The 17295-nt window shown below is 44.7% G+C and overlaps 1 protein-coding gene across 1 annotated transcript in view; it reads left to right on the forward strand.

Annotated features, from left to right (window-relative positions):
• The window catches only part of LOC120995318, a 98997-nt gene that overhangs the window by 47242 nt on the left and 34460 nt on the right, over positions 1 to 17295 (forward strand). Inside the window, exon 3 of the mRNA XM_040424441.1 lies at positions 12232 to 12280. Coding sequence (XP_040280375.1) covers positions 12232 to 12280 — 49 coding nt within the window. The remainder of the gene's footprint in view (positions 1 to 12231; positions 12281 to 17295) is intronic.

The raw sequence follows: 17295 nt of genomic DNA on the forward strand, positions 1-17295 counted from the left end.
GAAAACTGATTTTGGTGGTGGTGGATCGCTTCAGTAAGATGGCTCACTTTGTACCATTATCAGGTTTGCCCAATGCTAAAACTCTCGCTAAGGTGTTTATTGATAATAGTGAAATTACACGGCATCCCCTCTGATGTGTTGTCTGATAGGGGGACGCAATTTGTCTCCAGGTTTTTGAAGGCGTTTTGTACTCGTCTGGGTATTCAGTTGTCTTTCTCTTTGGCTTAGCATCCTCAGTCGAATGGTCAAACTGACCGTACTAACCAGAACCTGGAGACTTATTTGAGGTGTTTTGTTGATGAGGATCAGGGAGAATGGTCCTCATTTTTGTCCTTGGCTGAGTTTGCCTTGAATAACCGTAGACAGGAGTCAACTGATAAGTCACCATTTTTTGGCGCATATGGTTTTCACCCTCAGTTTGGTACTTTTTCTGGGACTGAATCTTCTGGTATACCTGAAGATGAGAGATTCTCTTCTTCGTTGTCTTCTATCTGGCAGAAGATTCAGATTAATTTGAAAAAGATGGGTGAAAGATATAAACGGATGGATGACAAGAGACGTATAACTGGTCCGGACCTGTGTGTGGGCAATTTGGTGTGGTTGTCCACTAAGAACATTAAGTTGAAAGTACCCTCTTGGAAGTTGGGCCCAAGATTTATTGGTCCTTACAAAATCTCGGCCATTATTAATCTGGTGGCGTTTCGTCTGGAACTTCCGCAGGCCTGGAAGATCCATAATGTGTTTCACAGGTCCTTGTTGAAGTAGTATGTTGAACCTGCTGAACCATCTCCTTTGCTTCCTCCTCCTGTCTTGGTAGATGGTAATCTGGAGTTTCAGATCTCCAAAATACTCAACTCGCGTGTTCTTAGGGGTTCCCTTCAGTACCTGGTGCATTGGAGGGGATACGGTCCTGAGGAAAGGATGTGGGTTCCGGTTACCGATGTCAATGCTAGCCGCCTTGTGAACGCCTTTCACAGGGCACACCCGGATAAAGTTGGTCCTGGGTGGGAGGGCACCCTGCCTTGTGAGTGATCCGAGAATATCTGTTAGACTACAAATGAATCTATCTGAAAGATTGCTTTGTTGTGGCTTTGGGCAGGATCCCACCCCCTCACAGGTTCTGCTCATTAGTTAGTGATGCTAATTATACCTGCCTTTCACTATAGCCCTTGTGGTTTATAGTTTCTCCTGGAGATCTCTGCTGGTGTTTGGTGGATCTCCTGCTCCCAGTTCGTCTTCAGTTAAGTTCTCCTTCCTTCCCTTCTGCTGTTTGTACTGGCTAGGCCTTAGGTAGACGCTGGTTCCTTCATCTTGTGCAAGGAATCGGTTGTCTTTTCCCCTGCTCCCTAGCTGAGGGTTTGTGTCAGTTGCAGCAAGGCTTAGGTTGGTGTGCATGAACACTTCTACCGTCGAGATTTGTTCATGTTGGTAGGAGTCAGGGAAATGCTCAGGGATTGTCATGAGGTGACCTTTCCCTGTTACCTAGCTGTGTTTGGTTTGCTTGCCTTCCCACACCTATCGTGACATCAACATACAATTCCATGTAAATAACATCACCCTGCCCCAGCCCCCTCCAACATCCAGTCCCATGTAAGTAACATCACTCCCTCCCACAGCCGCCATCAACATACAGTCCCATGTAAATAACATCACTCCCTCCCCCAGCACCCCTCCAACATACAGTCCCATGTAAATAACATCACTCCCTCCTACAGCCACCATCAACATACAGTCCCATGCAAATAACATGCCCCCCGCCCCAGCCACCTCTAACACACAGTTCCATGTAAATAACTTCCCTCCCTTCAACACTAACATACAGTCCCACTCAAATAACCACAACTCCCAGCATTGCTCTGCCTCTCCCTTCACTTACCTCTCCTCATCTAGCAGACCTCATCACAGCTTCTTCCCCAAGGACTTCTCCTCTTCACTGCCCTCCTCTCCGTCAGTGGTCACATGATGGTGACATCATTGCAGGTCCTTCTCAACCATTGCCTGTTTTACAGGTCAAATGACCTGTGATGTCACCACAGGTCCTTCAACTCTTCCAGTGCATCAGATTCAATTGCATTGCCATCCTGAGGACGACAATACAATTATATCTAGCAGGCAGGCAGGACATTCGGGGCCTAGGACAAAACATCTGGGGCCCAGGCCCCAAATGTTTTAACCTACCAACACTTCTGTATAGCACTACATACCTATTACATCCAGTGATGTCTCCTCCTCTGATCTTCTCTATTCTTAGTGGAGACCACCTTGTTAACTTCTTTCAGCCATGTCTCATCTCTGCAGAGTTTGGCACACAGACATCTTAGATTCCTCACTTTTCGATCATGCCCCCCCCCCCCCCCCCCTTAATAATGAAGACCGCATGCACTGTATAATCGGCACCTTTATTGTACTTTTTTAAACTCGTTTTATTGAAGTTTTAATAAAAGGCATACATTAAGGCATCAAAAACAAGACTGGAGCAGCCCGCGCAGGGGAGCTCCAGGTGTCATGGCGTTTTACATGAAAATCACATATGGGCAAGACAGTAACTTGGAACAGGAGCAGATACAATCGAATAAGCATAACATTGTGTTTCATAAAGCACTGAGCAGGCATTAAATACATCATTGCACAATATCCATCAAAGGGATGCATCATGTAGATCTTGCTTATATAGAGTGCATGTGCATGGGTTTCAAGGTCAAGGGTGAGGAACACCACTCCCCCTATACCTTTTGAAATTTCTGCGGGCACCTTCTATGAGCGTATACTACTTTCTCCATAGACATGGCTTGATTCACCAGTGCTTTCCATTGATTGACAGTTGGAGGCCTGTCAGCCATCCACCTCAGCGCTATTGCCTTCCTAGCCATGAATAAGGCCTCTCCTAAAAATACCCTCTGGTGATGTGTCCACTGCTCCTCATCCAGAACTCCTAGGATACAAACTTTAGGACAAATAGCTAGCTGAGCAGGGACCATTGTTGAAAGAACGTCCACAACCTTATCCCAGAAGGCCTGAATGTAGCTGCATCCCCACATCAAATGCCAGAAATCAGCCCTTTCCTCTTGACACCTATGACATCTACTGCTAGGAGACCTTCCCATTCTATATAACCTTAGAGGAGATAAGTAGCTCCTATGGAGTATAAATAGCTGGCTTAGTCTGTTGTTCACTGAAGGGCAAACCCTAGTGGGCACCAGCAGAGCCTCCTCCCAATCCTCGGCATCGAATGTAGTAATGGAGTCTCTCCACTTTGCCTCTACCTCCAAAGGTTGGAGTGCCATGCGTTCTCCCAGCAGATGAGTATATAACACAGAAATTACACCCTTGGGGCCCTGTGACCTTAATACCCCTATCAAGGGATACTTAGAGATGTTCTTACTCTCACCTCTAAATTGAGCAGTTAGGGCATGCCGCAACTGAAGGTATCTATAGAAGTGTGTATGAGGGATCTCAAACTTCTCTTGCAATTGCTGTAGAGACCGCAAAACGCCTCCTATATATAAGTCCTCCAAGGTCCGTACCCCTTGCTCTTTCCAATCCGCCGCTCCCTCCAAATTCACCAAATGTGGAAACATGGGATTATCCCAAAGAGGAGCAGCATCAGGCAAATCCTTGTACGAGTTAAGTTTGGCCGCCCTCCAGACCTGGTTGGCTAACTTATGGGCAGGGAGAAGCCTACCAGGCACCTGATTAGGGGATTCCAACACAGGCCACAAAGTGGTAAGGTTAAGATACTCCCTCAGCCAGTATTCCGGCCCCGGCAGTTCCCCCTGCCCTGCCCATGCCGCTACGTATTTCAGCTGACTAGCTAAGTAATACAGAAAAAAGTCGGGCAGGGCTACTCCACCGTGAAGCTTGGACCTCTGTAGGACGTTCAGGGAAAGCTTCCTCCTAGCTCCCCCCCAGACAAAAGCCGCTGTTATCTTGTGCAATCTGTCAAAGAAGGCTTTAGAGACCGGGGCGCATGCGTGTGACAGGAGATAGAGACCCTTCGGAAGTAAAACCATTTTGACCAAATTCAATCTGCCCATTATCGAAAGCGGCAAGGACTTCCATGTTTTAAATTTGTCAATGAATAAAGATTCTATAGGGTCTATATTTCTTGCCACTGATACATGGGGATCCCTAGTGATCACAATGCCAAGGTATTTAAATTGATCCACCACTGGTAGGTTAAGTAGCCTTCCGGGCCAATCATGTGTCCAGAGAGGCATGATAGCAGATTTTGTCCAATTTATGTGCAAGCCCGAGTAAGTACCAAACCTCTCTATCACTTCCATCGCACTTCGGAGGGTCCTCTCGGGCTCATCCATAAACAGGAGCAAATCATCAGGGTAAAGCCCTATTTTCTCTACTCTATTCCCTCTGGAGATCCCCAGAAAGGCCTTGTCCTGTCTAATGCGTAGCGCAAGATGCTCTATCACAACAGCAAACAGCAGCGGGGAAAGGGGACAGCCCTGCCTCGTACCTCTGTGAAGCGCAAAGGAGTCAGATTGAGTGCCATTCACTAGTATGTTTGCTTTAGGTCTCTGATACAGTATTTCAATCCAGCTTACAAACTGAGGACCAAAGCCGAAATCTCTCAAAATCTGCAGCAGGAAGGGCCATTCCACAGAATCAAAGGCCTTAGCAGTGTCAAGGGACGCCGGGGCCCACCTCCTATCTTCCGCCGCCCCAATCTGCGCTATTACCTGCGCCCTTCTAATGTTGTCGGAAGTCGTCCTGCCCGGCATAAATCCAGCCTGATTCTTATGTATTATGGATGTCACCACTTTATTTAGGCGTGAAGCCAAAAGCCTAGTCAATATCTTGTAGTCTAAATTTAACAATGAGATTGGTCTATAGGACCCACACTCATTTGGATCCTTGTCTGGTTTCAAAATTACTACAATGGTGGCATCATACAAGGAGTCAGGTAATAAATGCCGCCGGATCAACTCCGAATACAGTTTAAGGAGTTGGGGTCCTAGGATATTGCTATATCTAACATATACTTCCACAGGGATCCCATCCGGGCCCGGCGCCTTCCCCTTAGGTAGATCCTGAATGGCTAGTTGAATCTCCTCTATTGTTATATCCGCATCCAACAACCGTCTATCCTCCGCGCTAATCTTAGGGTGGGACACCTCAGCAATATAATCACACAGCTCTCCAACAGTATATTGAGCTGAGGAACTGTAAAGCGACTGATAGAAGCATCTGAAAGTATCTAGAATACCCTCCACTGATTCCAGCAGCTGCCCCTCAGAATTTAATATGCGCAGAACAGGGGGGGACATCTGATTGGTTCTTGCAATCTGGGCGAGGAGTTTGCCCGCTCTATCCCCAGATTCAAATGACTGCTGCTTCATGAAGAACATCCTGCGCTCGCTTTTTTCTTTAATGTGCAGCATATAAGATCGACCCCTCGCCATCCATTCAATTCTATTCACTTCTGTGGGATCTAAACAAAAAGAAGCTTCTGCCTCCCTACACTTGGTGTGTAGTTCAAGCTCCTGACGAGCAGTGCACTTTTTTACATAAGAAATGGAGGACTTCAGGCAGCCCCTCAGGTAGGCCTTCAAGGTGTCCCACAATAGCAAACCCTCCGTCTCATCCCCTTGCATCTCCAAGAACACCTCCAGTTGGTCAGGAATCCTATCATTCTGAGTAAAGAGCGTGAGCCAAAAAGGGTGAATCCTCACTTTACCCCCCCCCCAGAGGCGGCGCCAGGAACATTCAAACGTGTTACTATTGGAGCATGATCTGAGGGGCCCTGTGGCACATAGGTAATATCAATCAGGTCTGTGTACACTGTAGCATTGCCCAAGACATAGTCGATTCTAGACAGCGCGCCTCTAGCGGGGGTGAAGCAGGAGTACTCTCTCAACCGTGGGTTCCTAAGTCTCCAAAGGTCCAGCCAGCCCAATTCTGCAGCAATTCTAGACAACGCAGTGACAGAGGAGGATTCATTTATCTGCATCCCGGGTGGGCGGTGCCTATCTAGCTCCTCCCCCATGACCATATTGAAGTCACCCATGCAGATTAAACGGGCCGAGGGATATTGTGCTGCAAATCCCAATGTCGTCTGCAAGAGTGAAACCCTGGCCGGAGGGGGGTTGTATAGGTTAACAATAACGTAAGGCACATGATTAATAAACCCGTACACCATTAAGTATTGCCCCTCAGGGTCTACAGCAGTCTGTTGCGGCTCCCATATGAGGCCCTTACGAACCAGTATTGCTACTCCTCTAGAGTGTGAGGTGCCATACGCCTGCATAGACCACTGCACCCATGATTTAACTATTCTGTGCCCAGTGTCTGGCGTCAGATGAGTTTCCTGAAGTCCCAGAATGTGAGGGCAATATCTCCTGATATGCGAAAATACCGCGATCCTCTTATTCGGTGCGCCCAAACCTCTCACATTCCAGGACATCATTGTTAAAGACCCCATGGCTCAGCCATCAATACATCTCCCATACAAATGAGGGTCACTCTGTCAGATCCGGCATAGTGCCCCCCCTTCCCAAGTGATCGCTTCGCCTCCTTAGCCCATGATAAATATGCAGATGCCCGTGCCTTAATCAACAGTAGAAACATAGAACATAACATATGATGAACTAACAGCTCTAGATATTCATCCAGTACAACCATTAATGCGTTAGTTTCGTGGTAACGTGTTCGGGGACCGGTACGGCAAAGAAGTTGTTCAGGCCCATACCGGTGGCCGGACATTCCCTGTACATGTTGTAGTACAGCTGTAATTATTAAGAGGAACAGCGGATAACAAACTTTATTGTACTTTTAAACAGGTGCTGTACCCACTTCTCCAACCCTAGTGCTCTCCTTCCCTACAGGTGGGAGCCCTTCCTCTGCCACCTGCTTTTCCTCCTTTTCCACATCATCTAATATCGATAAGAATATGTAATCAGGAACATCCAGCTCCTCCTATCTCTGCATCTTGCTGACTTTTCTAAGACATGGAGACTTTGAAGGATGGAAAAAGTAAAGCCAGCAAAAGATGAGGATAGTCAACATTAAGACCTGGCCTTTCTAAGGGGTGCAGTCTGTATTGGTTGGCATGCGTGCACTGATATGATAAATGCTTCTATATTATTGGTAATGAATTACATTTACTGCTGATGTACGAATAAGTAAATGTAGGAATAAATAAATAAAACGGACATAGAATAAGTCTCCTTGCACTCTCTCTCTCCAATATTCTTCTAATAATAATTTTTAGCCTCACTGTCCCTAGCGCATGAGCGCTTGCCATGTCTCTTCCCATGCTCAGCTCACAGGGCAATGATGGAGACCGCGCGGGATGAGGGTTTTATAGGACTGTGACATCACAGGGGATGGCTATCTGCAAATTGGATGGCTGCACAACGTTATCGGTGGTCTTGAACTCCCGGCTTGTCTCCTCTAAACTTAGTTTTGCTTTGTAACATGTGCAGCCGCCCTTTTAGAGAAACCCGATTCGTAACCACGAAGCGCGAGAAAATTTGGATTTGTTGGGCCCCCTCTGTAGTATATAGATGCTCTCCTTCCCCCCGTAGTTCCCCAATACTGCCAGCATACATACGTATGTGGCCCGAATTCCCGTGTCCTGGCTCAGATGGTTGACATGACATCATAGTGCCCTTTTGCACTGGGTCTCCCATGATGAGACAATCACGAATGCCTGCATTGTGACAACATCCCACGAGACCCTGCACAGGTCGGTGGGGTCATAGCAATCGCTTGCACTGTTGTACTGCCTCATAGGCTTCAGGCCTGGTGGGTTGAGGTCTATGAGGCTGAACATCGGGGACTGGAGCCATGGACCTCCCCCTCAGAGACAGGTCGGCTGCCGCATGAAGTGAGATACTCATTTTGCCTCATGGCAGAAGCGGGCTTGACTACAGATGCCTACTCAGCAAATCACTGGTGGAACAGGAAATGCAGGGGAAGGTGTGTATGGCTTTAATTATTTTTCTATCCCACTCTGAGACCTTTCCCAATAATTTTTACCCTCTAATTTTGCCAACAGCTCTTCTTTAAAACATGGACAGACTCTTCTTGCAGCAGCAGCTTATCTCCCATGCACATGGATGGTGCAGGCACAACCATTTGACCCTCCTAGATCAGGGATGCTCAACCTGCGTCCCTCCAGCTGTTGTAAAACTACAACTTCCACCATGTCCTGCTGTAGGCTGATAGCTGTAGGCTGTCCGGGCATGCTGGGAGTTGTAGTTATGCAACAGCTGAAGGGCCGCAGGTTGGGCGTCCCTGCTCTAGATAGTTACAGTTATATAGTTAGTACTGGTGATAAAAGACATATGTCCATCAAGCTCAACCAAGTACCAACAGTCAGATACTGTGGTCTTTAGCAAGTATGTAGGTGGTTAGACATCTTACGAAGAGCAGCCCCTTATATAGCTACACAAATGGAATAATAAAAAAGTTATGACTCTTGGAATACAGCCATTAAGGCCAAAGAAGCCTGGTTCTGGATAGTATTAAAATGCTGCCATCAATACTTTATAAATCTACTATAGTCAAAATATAACACTTATAGGTGTTTCCCACAATGCTAGAGGTGGCATAATGCTAGGATTGATGTGGCCTGACTCTCAGGACCCGGCCTGAATGGAGCTGTGCTATAGTACCTAGCACAGTGGGTGGCTGGGAGCATCTCTGAGCAGGATATAAGCCAAAGGTATTTTTAGTTGAGAATAGACCTTCTATATTTATGTGCAAGCTGCATTGTACTTGTAACTTCCTTGAGCTTACATTCTCTTTGTATTTCCTTTTTGTGTACTTAAAAGTTTTCTTATGAATACATCAAGTATCCTGTAAAACATCCTGAGGATATGGACAGGAATTTAATATAATGCATATAATCAATATCAAATAAAAGATATAGAAGAGGGGCACACCTACATAAAAAACCACTTATGGAGAAAAATATGTAACTATAGGAATTTATTGTTTATTTAAAACTATATAGTGATACTATTAAAACTGTTAAAATATAAAACATAAGTAGCCAATGATGATATGGATGCAAAATATGCAAATTAATATATAAATATATGAATGTCACCAAGTAATAAACAGTTTAAGACATATCATTAAGTTTGCATTTTAGTCCTCTTGTTCAGTCTGAAAGAGAGTATGAAAAATGGATGCAAAACAAATTATTGATAAATAGTCGCATTGATCTCGATTAGTCTTGCGATATTTAGGAAATCTTGCGATATTTAAAAAATCGCACACAGAAAAAGATAACAAATGACTTCCGTGCGTAGTTTCTATATAGTCATAGTTGTACTCACTATTTTGTAGGAGTCTGCCTGCTTCTTTGCATACACTGTGGCGTCCCACGTGTTGCGAAGTTAAAGACTTTTTTCGTGCCTAGTTCTTTGCTGGCTCTCCCTGTAGGCGAGTTCTACTTGGGATCTTCGGTGAATTTAAAAGTCAGTGGTATGCCGATTTTTCGGACAGCAGCCAAGAAATTGCAGTTATTTCAATAGCAAATTTTCAAAACAACCGATTTTCAAACCAACATTTGAGAGTTACGATTATTTAAATCGAAGATTTTATCAAGTCTCTCTGACCTACTCAGGTTTGTGTTGCTCAAGCTCGGCTTCGGCGTCCTGAGACCTGAGATTCTCTCTCCTTTTTTTTTTAAAATGCATGTTCTGTGTACAGCATTTTCTCTTGTGTTTTTCCCTCTTTATAGGAACCAATGTATGTTGAAATGTTACTGTTTGAAAAAAAAACAAAAAACACAGAAAACATAAATAATGACATGCTCAATCCTCAAAATTTATCAATTTTAAAAATGTGTTATAACTATAACTAATGGGCTGCAAAGGGTAAAATGCATGTGTGAATATGCAACTAACAACACCTATCAAAATAGCACGCCGCAATAATGTATTGTATATAATGTAGGTCAGAGTCTCAAAGTGCAAGGAATGGACCAAGATACTAATAATACAAGTGAAATACATGAACAATGACAAAGTCCAACCAAAAAATAGACAGCATACAGAACCAAATATGACACCCATATCTTGGTCCATTCCTTTGACACTTTGAGACTCGCCATTTTCGGACAGCCATTACTTTTTTATATTTCAGCCTACAGAGCTGTATGATGGCTTGTTTTTTGCAGGACAAACAATTTTTTATTGGTAACATTTTTGGGGTACGTACAACTTTTTGAGCACTGTTAGGGCTCGTTCGTGTGAAGCCCTTGCCCGTGCTGTGGTCTGCAATGCACGGGCACCGTCCGTGGGACAGGCACATGGGGATCGCAGACCCATTCACTTGAATGGGTCCGCGATCCTTCCGTTCAGCAAAAAGATAGAGCAAGTTCTATCTTTTTGCGGTGTGGAAGCATGGAACAGAACTCCAGAAAGCACTCCGTAGTGCTTCTGTAGTGTTCCGTTCCGCATCTCCGGATTTGCGGACCCATTGAAATGAATGGGGCCGCATCCGTGATGCGGAATGGCCACGGAAATGCGGTCCGCAATACGGCAACTGCCATCACACGTTTGTGTGAACGAGCCCTTATTCAAACTTTTTTGGGGGACAAGATGACAAAAAATGGCAAATTGCATGTTTTTATTGTTTTTACCATTACAGCGTTCCCCTACAGGAATTTTTTTAAAATATTTTAATAGTTCAGACATTTAATAGTTCAGACATACCTGATATATAAACAATAAAAAAAATTACTTTTTTTATAGGTAAAATTGGGAAAGGGAGGTGACATGAACTTTAAATAGTTTTGTGTTTAGTTTTTTTTTACAATTTTTTTTAAAAACTTTTTACTTAATAACTCTTAGCCCCTTAGGGGAGTAGAACCTGGGATCTTTTGATCACTTGTCCCATTCACCCTAGTAGAGATCTATCAGGTTGAATGGCATTCTGAATACGTGATTTCACTACAGGGGCTCTGATCGAAGGCAGAGGGAGCCGCATCCCACCGCCTAACCTTACAGATGCCGCAATCACTGTTGAACGTGGCATCTGCAGGGTTAATTGACAGGTTTTGTTCAGCTCTCCGATGCTGGTCATTGTGGCTGGGTACCTGCTGTATTATGCAGCTAGCATCTGCCATGTATGTAGCTGGCTCAACGCAGCAGCCCGCTCCATACAATTTCCTGCGCATAAGGCCCCCTGCACACCAACGTGTGCTTCCCGTTGCCGTATTGCGGACCGCATTTGCGGATCCGCAACACATGGGTTCCGTTACGTGGGCATTCCGCATCACGGATGCGGACCCATTCACTTGAATGGGTCCGCAAATCCGGAGATGCGGAATGGTACGGAAAGGAAGCACGGAACGGAACCCTACGGAAGCACTACGGAGTTCTTCCGTGGGGTTTCGTCCTGTACTTCCGTTCCGCAAAAGATAGAACATGTCCTATCTTTTTGCGATCCGCTGCGGCTGCCCCACGGACTGTGTTCGTGCAGTGCGGCCCGCATTTTGCTGGCCGCAGCACGACCACGGTGTGCACACGTTTGTGTGCAGGGGGCCTAATGCTGTACATGTACGGCAGTATGCGTTAAGTAGTTAAAAATGCTGAAAAAAATTCTCAAAATCTCTAATTCCATGTGAGGTACAGGGCTGGTTCTAGCTTTGTTAGAAAGACATTTTCATGTACTATATGATGTCTGATTTAAATTTTTTACCTTAGTCATAAGATAACCCCTTTAAGTAAGCAACCCAGAATCCATGTTTGTATTCTTAGAAGAAAATGGAATAAAATGATGTAAAGCAGGGATGCCCAACTGTTGCAAAACTGCAACTCCCAACATACCCCAATAGCTGTAGGCTGTCCAGGCATGCTGGGAGTTGCAGTTTTGCAACAGCTGGAGGGCTACAGGTTGGGCATCCCTGAAAAGTGTTGGTAAATGTTTCTGCATTCGTTTTTTATTTTTTTATGGAAGCTACAAAGGTCCACTGTTGACCTCCTGAATTTTTAGGAGGAAAGTTAACTTGAAGCTTTTGGGCCCCAATGAAATTTTTTTAAGATAGGCTGCACCTGCCATGTGCCATTTATATTACTGGTGTGTTATGTAGTAGAGGAGCCTAGGGGCCACATCAGGCACCATGGCCCAGGTGCATCTACTATAGACACCTGTACATTATGGGGTAAGCACACTAGCATTTACAGTTTATTGCACTTAGATGAGAAAGATTTACAGCTTTGTGAATGTATATATATATTTTTGTTTTTTGTTCTACAGTCTTCTACAACAATGGAATGTAAAAGAAACCAGATCCGTCTGCTGCAAGGTGAGCACTTATTACAAGTATCCTTCTGTACCTACCACCTCTATGCAGGACATGGGTGCTGCCACACTAAAGGGCGGATTTATGAAACTGTCTAAAAGTAAAACTTTCTTTGCTGCTACTAGCAACCAATCACAACACAGCTTTCATTTGTCTAGAGCAGAAGACAAAATGAAATTGGTTGCTATGGGACACAAAGATAGTTTTATTTTTAAACCTTTTCATAAATCCACCCTAAATGTTTTTTCTTGCCATTTTTTGGTTTGTAAAAAAACCCACCAAAGAAGTCTCTTTTACGCTATGTTTTTTGTTTCAGGTAAACTGATCAGGTTTTTACATAAAAAAAAAACCTGATACATTGATGCCAATTTTGTCTGTTGCATTCCTGTTGTTTTTTTTCTACTGGATAGCAAAGCGCAGATATCTTCACTTTTCCATCCAGCAAAAAAAACGGATGCAGCAAAAGTAATAAGATGATCCGGTAAAAACTGATTACATACAATAGCATCCATTTTCAATCAGTTAACCAATCGTCCTCCCACTGACACACCTTTTGTCCAAAAAGTCAAACAATCAGATCACTTTCCTTGTTTCCAGGTAAAAACAGTAAAACTAGAACTAGTTTATAGGCCTCCTGCACACGACCGTATGGCTTTTTCAGTGTTTTGTGGTCCGTTTTTCACGGATCCGTTGTTCAGTTTTTTGGTTTCCGTTGTGTTTCCGTTCCGTTTTTCCGTATGGCATATACAGTATACAGTAATTACATAGATAAAATGTGGGCATAACATTTTCAATAGATGGGTCCGCAAAAAACGGAACGGAAATGGAAGACATACGGATGCATTTCCATATGTGTTCCGTTTTTTTGCGGACCCATTGACTTGAATGGAGCCACGGAACGTGATTTGCGGGCAATAATAGGACACGTTCTATCTTTCAACGGAACGGAAATACGGAAACGGAATGCATACGGAGTACATTCCGTTTTTTTTTGCGGAACCATTGAAATGAATGGTTCCGTATACAGACCGTATACGGAACGCAAAAAACGGCCAGTAAAAGGGGAAAAAAACGGTCGTGTGCAGGAGGCCTTAGAATGGATCCAGTTTCTCAAAAATACTGATGCCATGTCTGAAAACAAAAAATGATGTGATGTGAAAGAGGCCTCTAGTAAGGGTGTTCTGTTGTTTTTTTTTATTGTAAATGAAATTCATAGTTACCAAAAGTCCCAAATTTGCAGGGGCTGTCCCTAATTTTCACAGACAGTCCAGTCAAATTCAGGCTGTCCCAGGCCAAAATGGTTGGGGCTTGTGTACGTCCTGACCATAAGGAATAGACTGGCCATAGACCCTATGGGGAATTTTCATGGTGGGCCAATGTCCACAGGGCCACCCGAGCCCTCCTCACTACCTCTAGCTGGGTACATACTATAGGGGTCATTATTAGAAGAAGTCCAGGCAGCATGCTCAAGGTAGGGCTGGTTTGGTGTTGTGGCCTACGTCTCACCTCCTAAGCCATCCATGCTTGAGAAAAGGGGCTTTTCCACTGAAACATTGCAGGTGACGTGCACCATGCCTTGTCTATCTCTGTGGTGTGCCAAGCTGCTATGCATGTCTTGCTGCTGCTATGAATGGGCTAAAGGGTTTCATGCAATATCTAATGGACTTGTACAAATATACTGTCTCACTTAGGCCTCTCTCACACAAACGATACGGATTGGCTCTGGATGCGTTCAGGGTGCATTCAGTTAAACTCGCACCATTTTGCAAGCAAGTTCAGTCAGTTTTGTCTGTGATTGCGTTCACTTGTTCAGTTTTTTTCCACATGGGTGCAATGCGTTTTGATGCGTATTTCATGCGCGTGATAAAAAAACTAAGGCCTCTTTCAGACGGGCGTTGCGGGAAAATGTGCGGGTGGGTTGCGGGAACACGCACGATTTTTCCGCGCGAGTGCAAAACATTGTAATGCGTTTTGCACTCGCGTGAGAAAAATCGCGCATGTTTGGTACCCAAACCCGAACTTCTTCACAGAAGTTCGGGCTTGGGATCGGGGTTGTGTAGATTGTATTATTTTCCCTTATAACATGGTTATAAGGGAAAATAATAGCATTCTGAATACAGAATGCATAGTAAAATAGCGCTGGAGGGGTTAAAAAAATATATAAATAATTTAACTCACCTTAGTCCACTTGCTCTCGCAGCCCGGCATCTCCTTCTGTCTCCTTTGCTGAACAGGACCTGTGGTGACGTCACTCCGGTCATCACATGATCCATCACCATGGTAAAAGATCATGTGATGGATCATGTGATGACCGGAGTGACGTCACCACAGGTCCTGTTCAGCAAAGGAGACAGAAGGAGATGCCGGGCAGCGCGATCAAGTGGACTAAGGCGAGTTAAATTATTTTTTATTTTTTTTAACCCCTCCAGTGCTATTTTACTATGCATTCTGTATTCAGAATGCTATTATTTTCCCTTATAACCATGTTATAAGGGAAAATAATAATGATCGGGTCCCGATCGTCTCCTAGCAACCGTGCGTGAAAATCGCTCGCATCCGCACTTGCGGATGCTTGCGATTTTCACGCAACCCCATTCACTTCTATGGGGCCTGCGTTGTGTGAAAAACGCACAATATAGAGCTGGCTGCGATTTTCACGCAACGCCAAGTGATGCGTGAAAATCACCACTCATGTGAACAGCCCCATAGAAATGAATGGGTCGGTATTCAGTGTGGGTGCAATTCGTTCAACTCACGCATCGCATCCGCGCGGAATACTCGCCCGTTTGAAAGGGGCCTAAAGGTTTACAAACATCTCTTAGCCCTCTTTCACACAAGTGAATTTTCCGCGCGGGTGCAATGCGTGACATGAACGCATAGCACCTGCACTGAATCCTGACCCATTAATTTCAATGGGTCTGTGTACATGAGCGTTTTTTTTCACGTATTAGGCTACTTTCACACTTGCGTTTTTCTTTTCCGGCATAGAGTTCCGTCACAGGGGCTCTATACTGGAAAAGAACTGATCAGTTTTATCCCTATGCATTCTGAATGGAGAGTAATCCGTTCAGTTTGCATCAGGATGTCTTCAGTTCAGTTGTTTGGACTGATCAGGCAAAAGAGAAAACCGCAGCATGCTACGGTTTTCTCTCCGGCGAAAAAAACTGAAGACTTGCCTGAACGCCGGATCCGGCATTTTTTCCCATAGGAATGAATTAGCGCCGGCATTCAGAATACCGGAATGCCGGATCCGTCATTCCGGCATGCGCATGCGCAGATCGGTAAAAATGTGAAAAAATGTACAAGACGGATCCGTCGGTCCGCATGACAAGCGGAGAGACGGATCCGTCCTTGCAATGCATTTGTGAGACGGATCCGCACCCGGATCCGTCTCACAAATGCTTTCAGTCAGCGGCAGATCGGCGGATCCGGCGGGCAGTTCCGACGACGGAACTGCCCGCCAGATCACACTGCCGCAAGTGTGAAAGTAGCCTAAGTTCTGCGTTGCGTGGAAAACGCAGCATGTTCTATATTCTGCTTTTTTCACTCAGCCCATGCTCCATAGAAGTGAATGGGGCTTCAGTGAAAAACGCATTGCATCCGCAAGCAAGTGCGGATACAATGCGTTTTTCACTGATGGCTGCTAAAGATGAAAAACGCATCAAAACTCATTGTTCCCGCGCGGAAAAAAACTGATCAACTGAACGCAATCGCAGACAAAACTGACTGAACTTTCTTGCAAAATGGTGCGAGTTTCACTGAACTCATCCGGAGCAAATCCGCCACGCTCATGTGAAAGAGGCCTTAGCAACTTTCTTCCGGATGCAATGCGATTTTCACTGAAGCCTTATTCAGTTCTATGGGGCCAGGGCTGCGTGAAAAAATGCAGAATATATATATAACATGCCGCGTTTTTTTAAGCAATGCAGAACTAATGTGTGAAAAAAAAACGCTCATGTACACAGACCCATTGAAATGAATGGATTCAGTGCAGGTGCTATGCGTTCACGTCACGCATTGCACCCGCGCGTAAAACTCGCTCGTGTGAAAGGGGCCTTACTATTGTATATGGAAATATTTGATAAAGAAAAGAGCTTTTGCCATACAAGCATCCCTTGCTGTTTGTTGGTGTGATTCACTCCCTAAGCCACCTGCTCCATTTCCATATTAGAGATAATTGGATGAGGAGGAGCATGATAGAACATCCCAGCTATTGATGGCCACCACAGAGGAACCGCTGCTGAGGAGGTATTTTGTGCTGCACTGTGGTATTTAGTTCTGTGGGATGGTATTCTGTGCTTCACTATGGTATTACTGACCATGCCAACTTGTATTGGCCCCATCTACTCGTGTTGCCCCACCTTCCGTCAATCTGGACAAAACTACAACATTGGGGCCACTTTTAAGTTGTTTTTTTCCCAGAGCCACTTTAAGTTCCCAGTCTGCCCCTGGTCCTGTCTGTTTTATGGGCTCTCCCAGGGCAGAGTTTACATGGCCCCAATTTATCACCTACTATGTTGGTAATTATGAAAATTGTTTCCATGGACAGCAAGCGGATATCTTGAAAACTGAGAAATACACCATAGTCAGTTGTAGGATATAAGAAAGTTGAATCCCTTTTCCTTCTACGATGAATAGACTTTATATCTAGCTTGTCAATAAGCATTATTCCCTCTACAGCCATTGTCTCAAAGATCAAGATCGGCAAGTGCCACTCAACTATAGTACATATTTCACCATATACTTGGTCAATATGTTGCAGTAAACACTAGAAGTGGCTAAGTAAATTCTCTTGCACCCTAATATGTTCCTACATGACAGCTAGCATCCAACACAGCCACAGCATTCTGGGGTGGTACGTAAGAACCACGATCTCAGACTTCTACAGCTAAATAACATCTGCTACACCAGAGTGCTCCAGAGAGAGAATGAAGCTAGAAAGTCCAAAATCTACAAGGTTGTGCACTGGAGTTAGACAGCAAGTTATTGTGCACATTTATGGCAGAGAGACCTCACTG

This window comes from Bufo bufo, chromosome 3, assembly GCF_905171765.1.
Source record: "Bufo bufo chromosome 3, aBufBuf1.1, whole genome shotgun sequence".
NCBI classification, from domain to species: domain Eukaryota; kingdom Metazoa; phylum Chordata; class Amphibia; order Anura; family Bufonidae; genus Bufo; species Bufo bufo.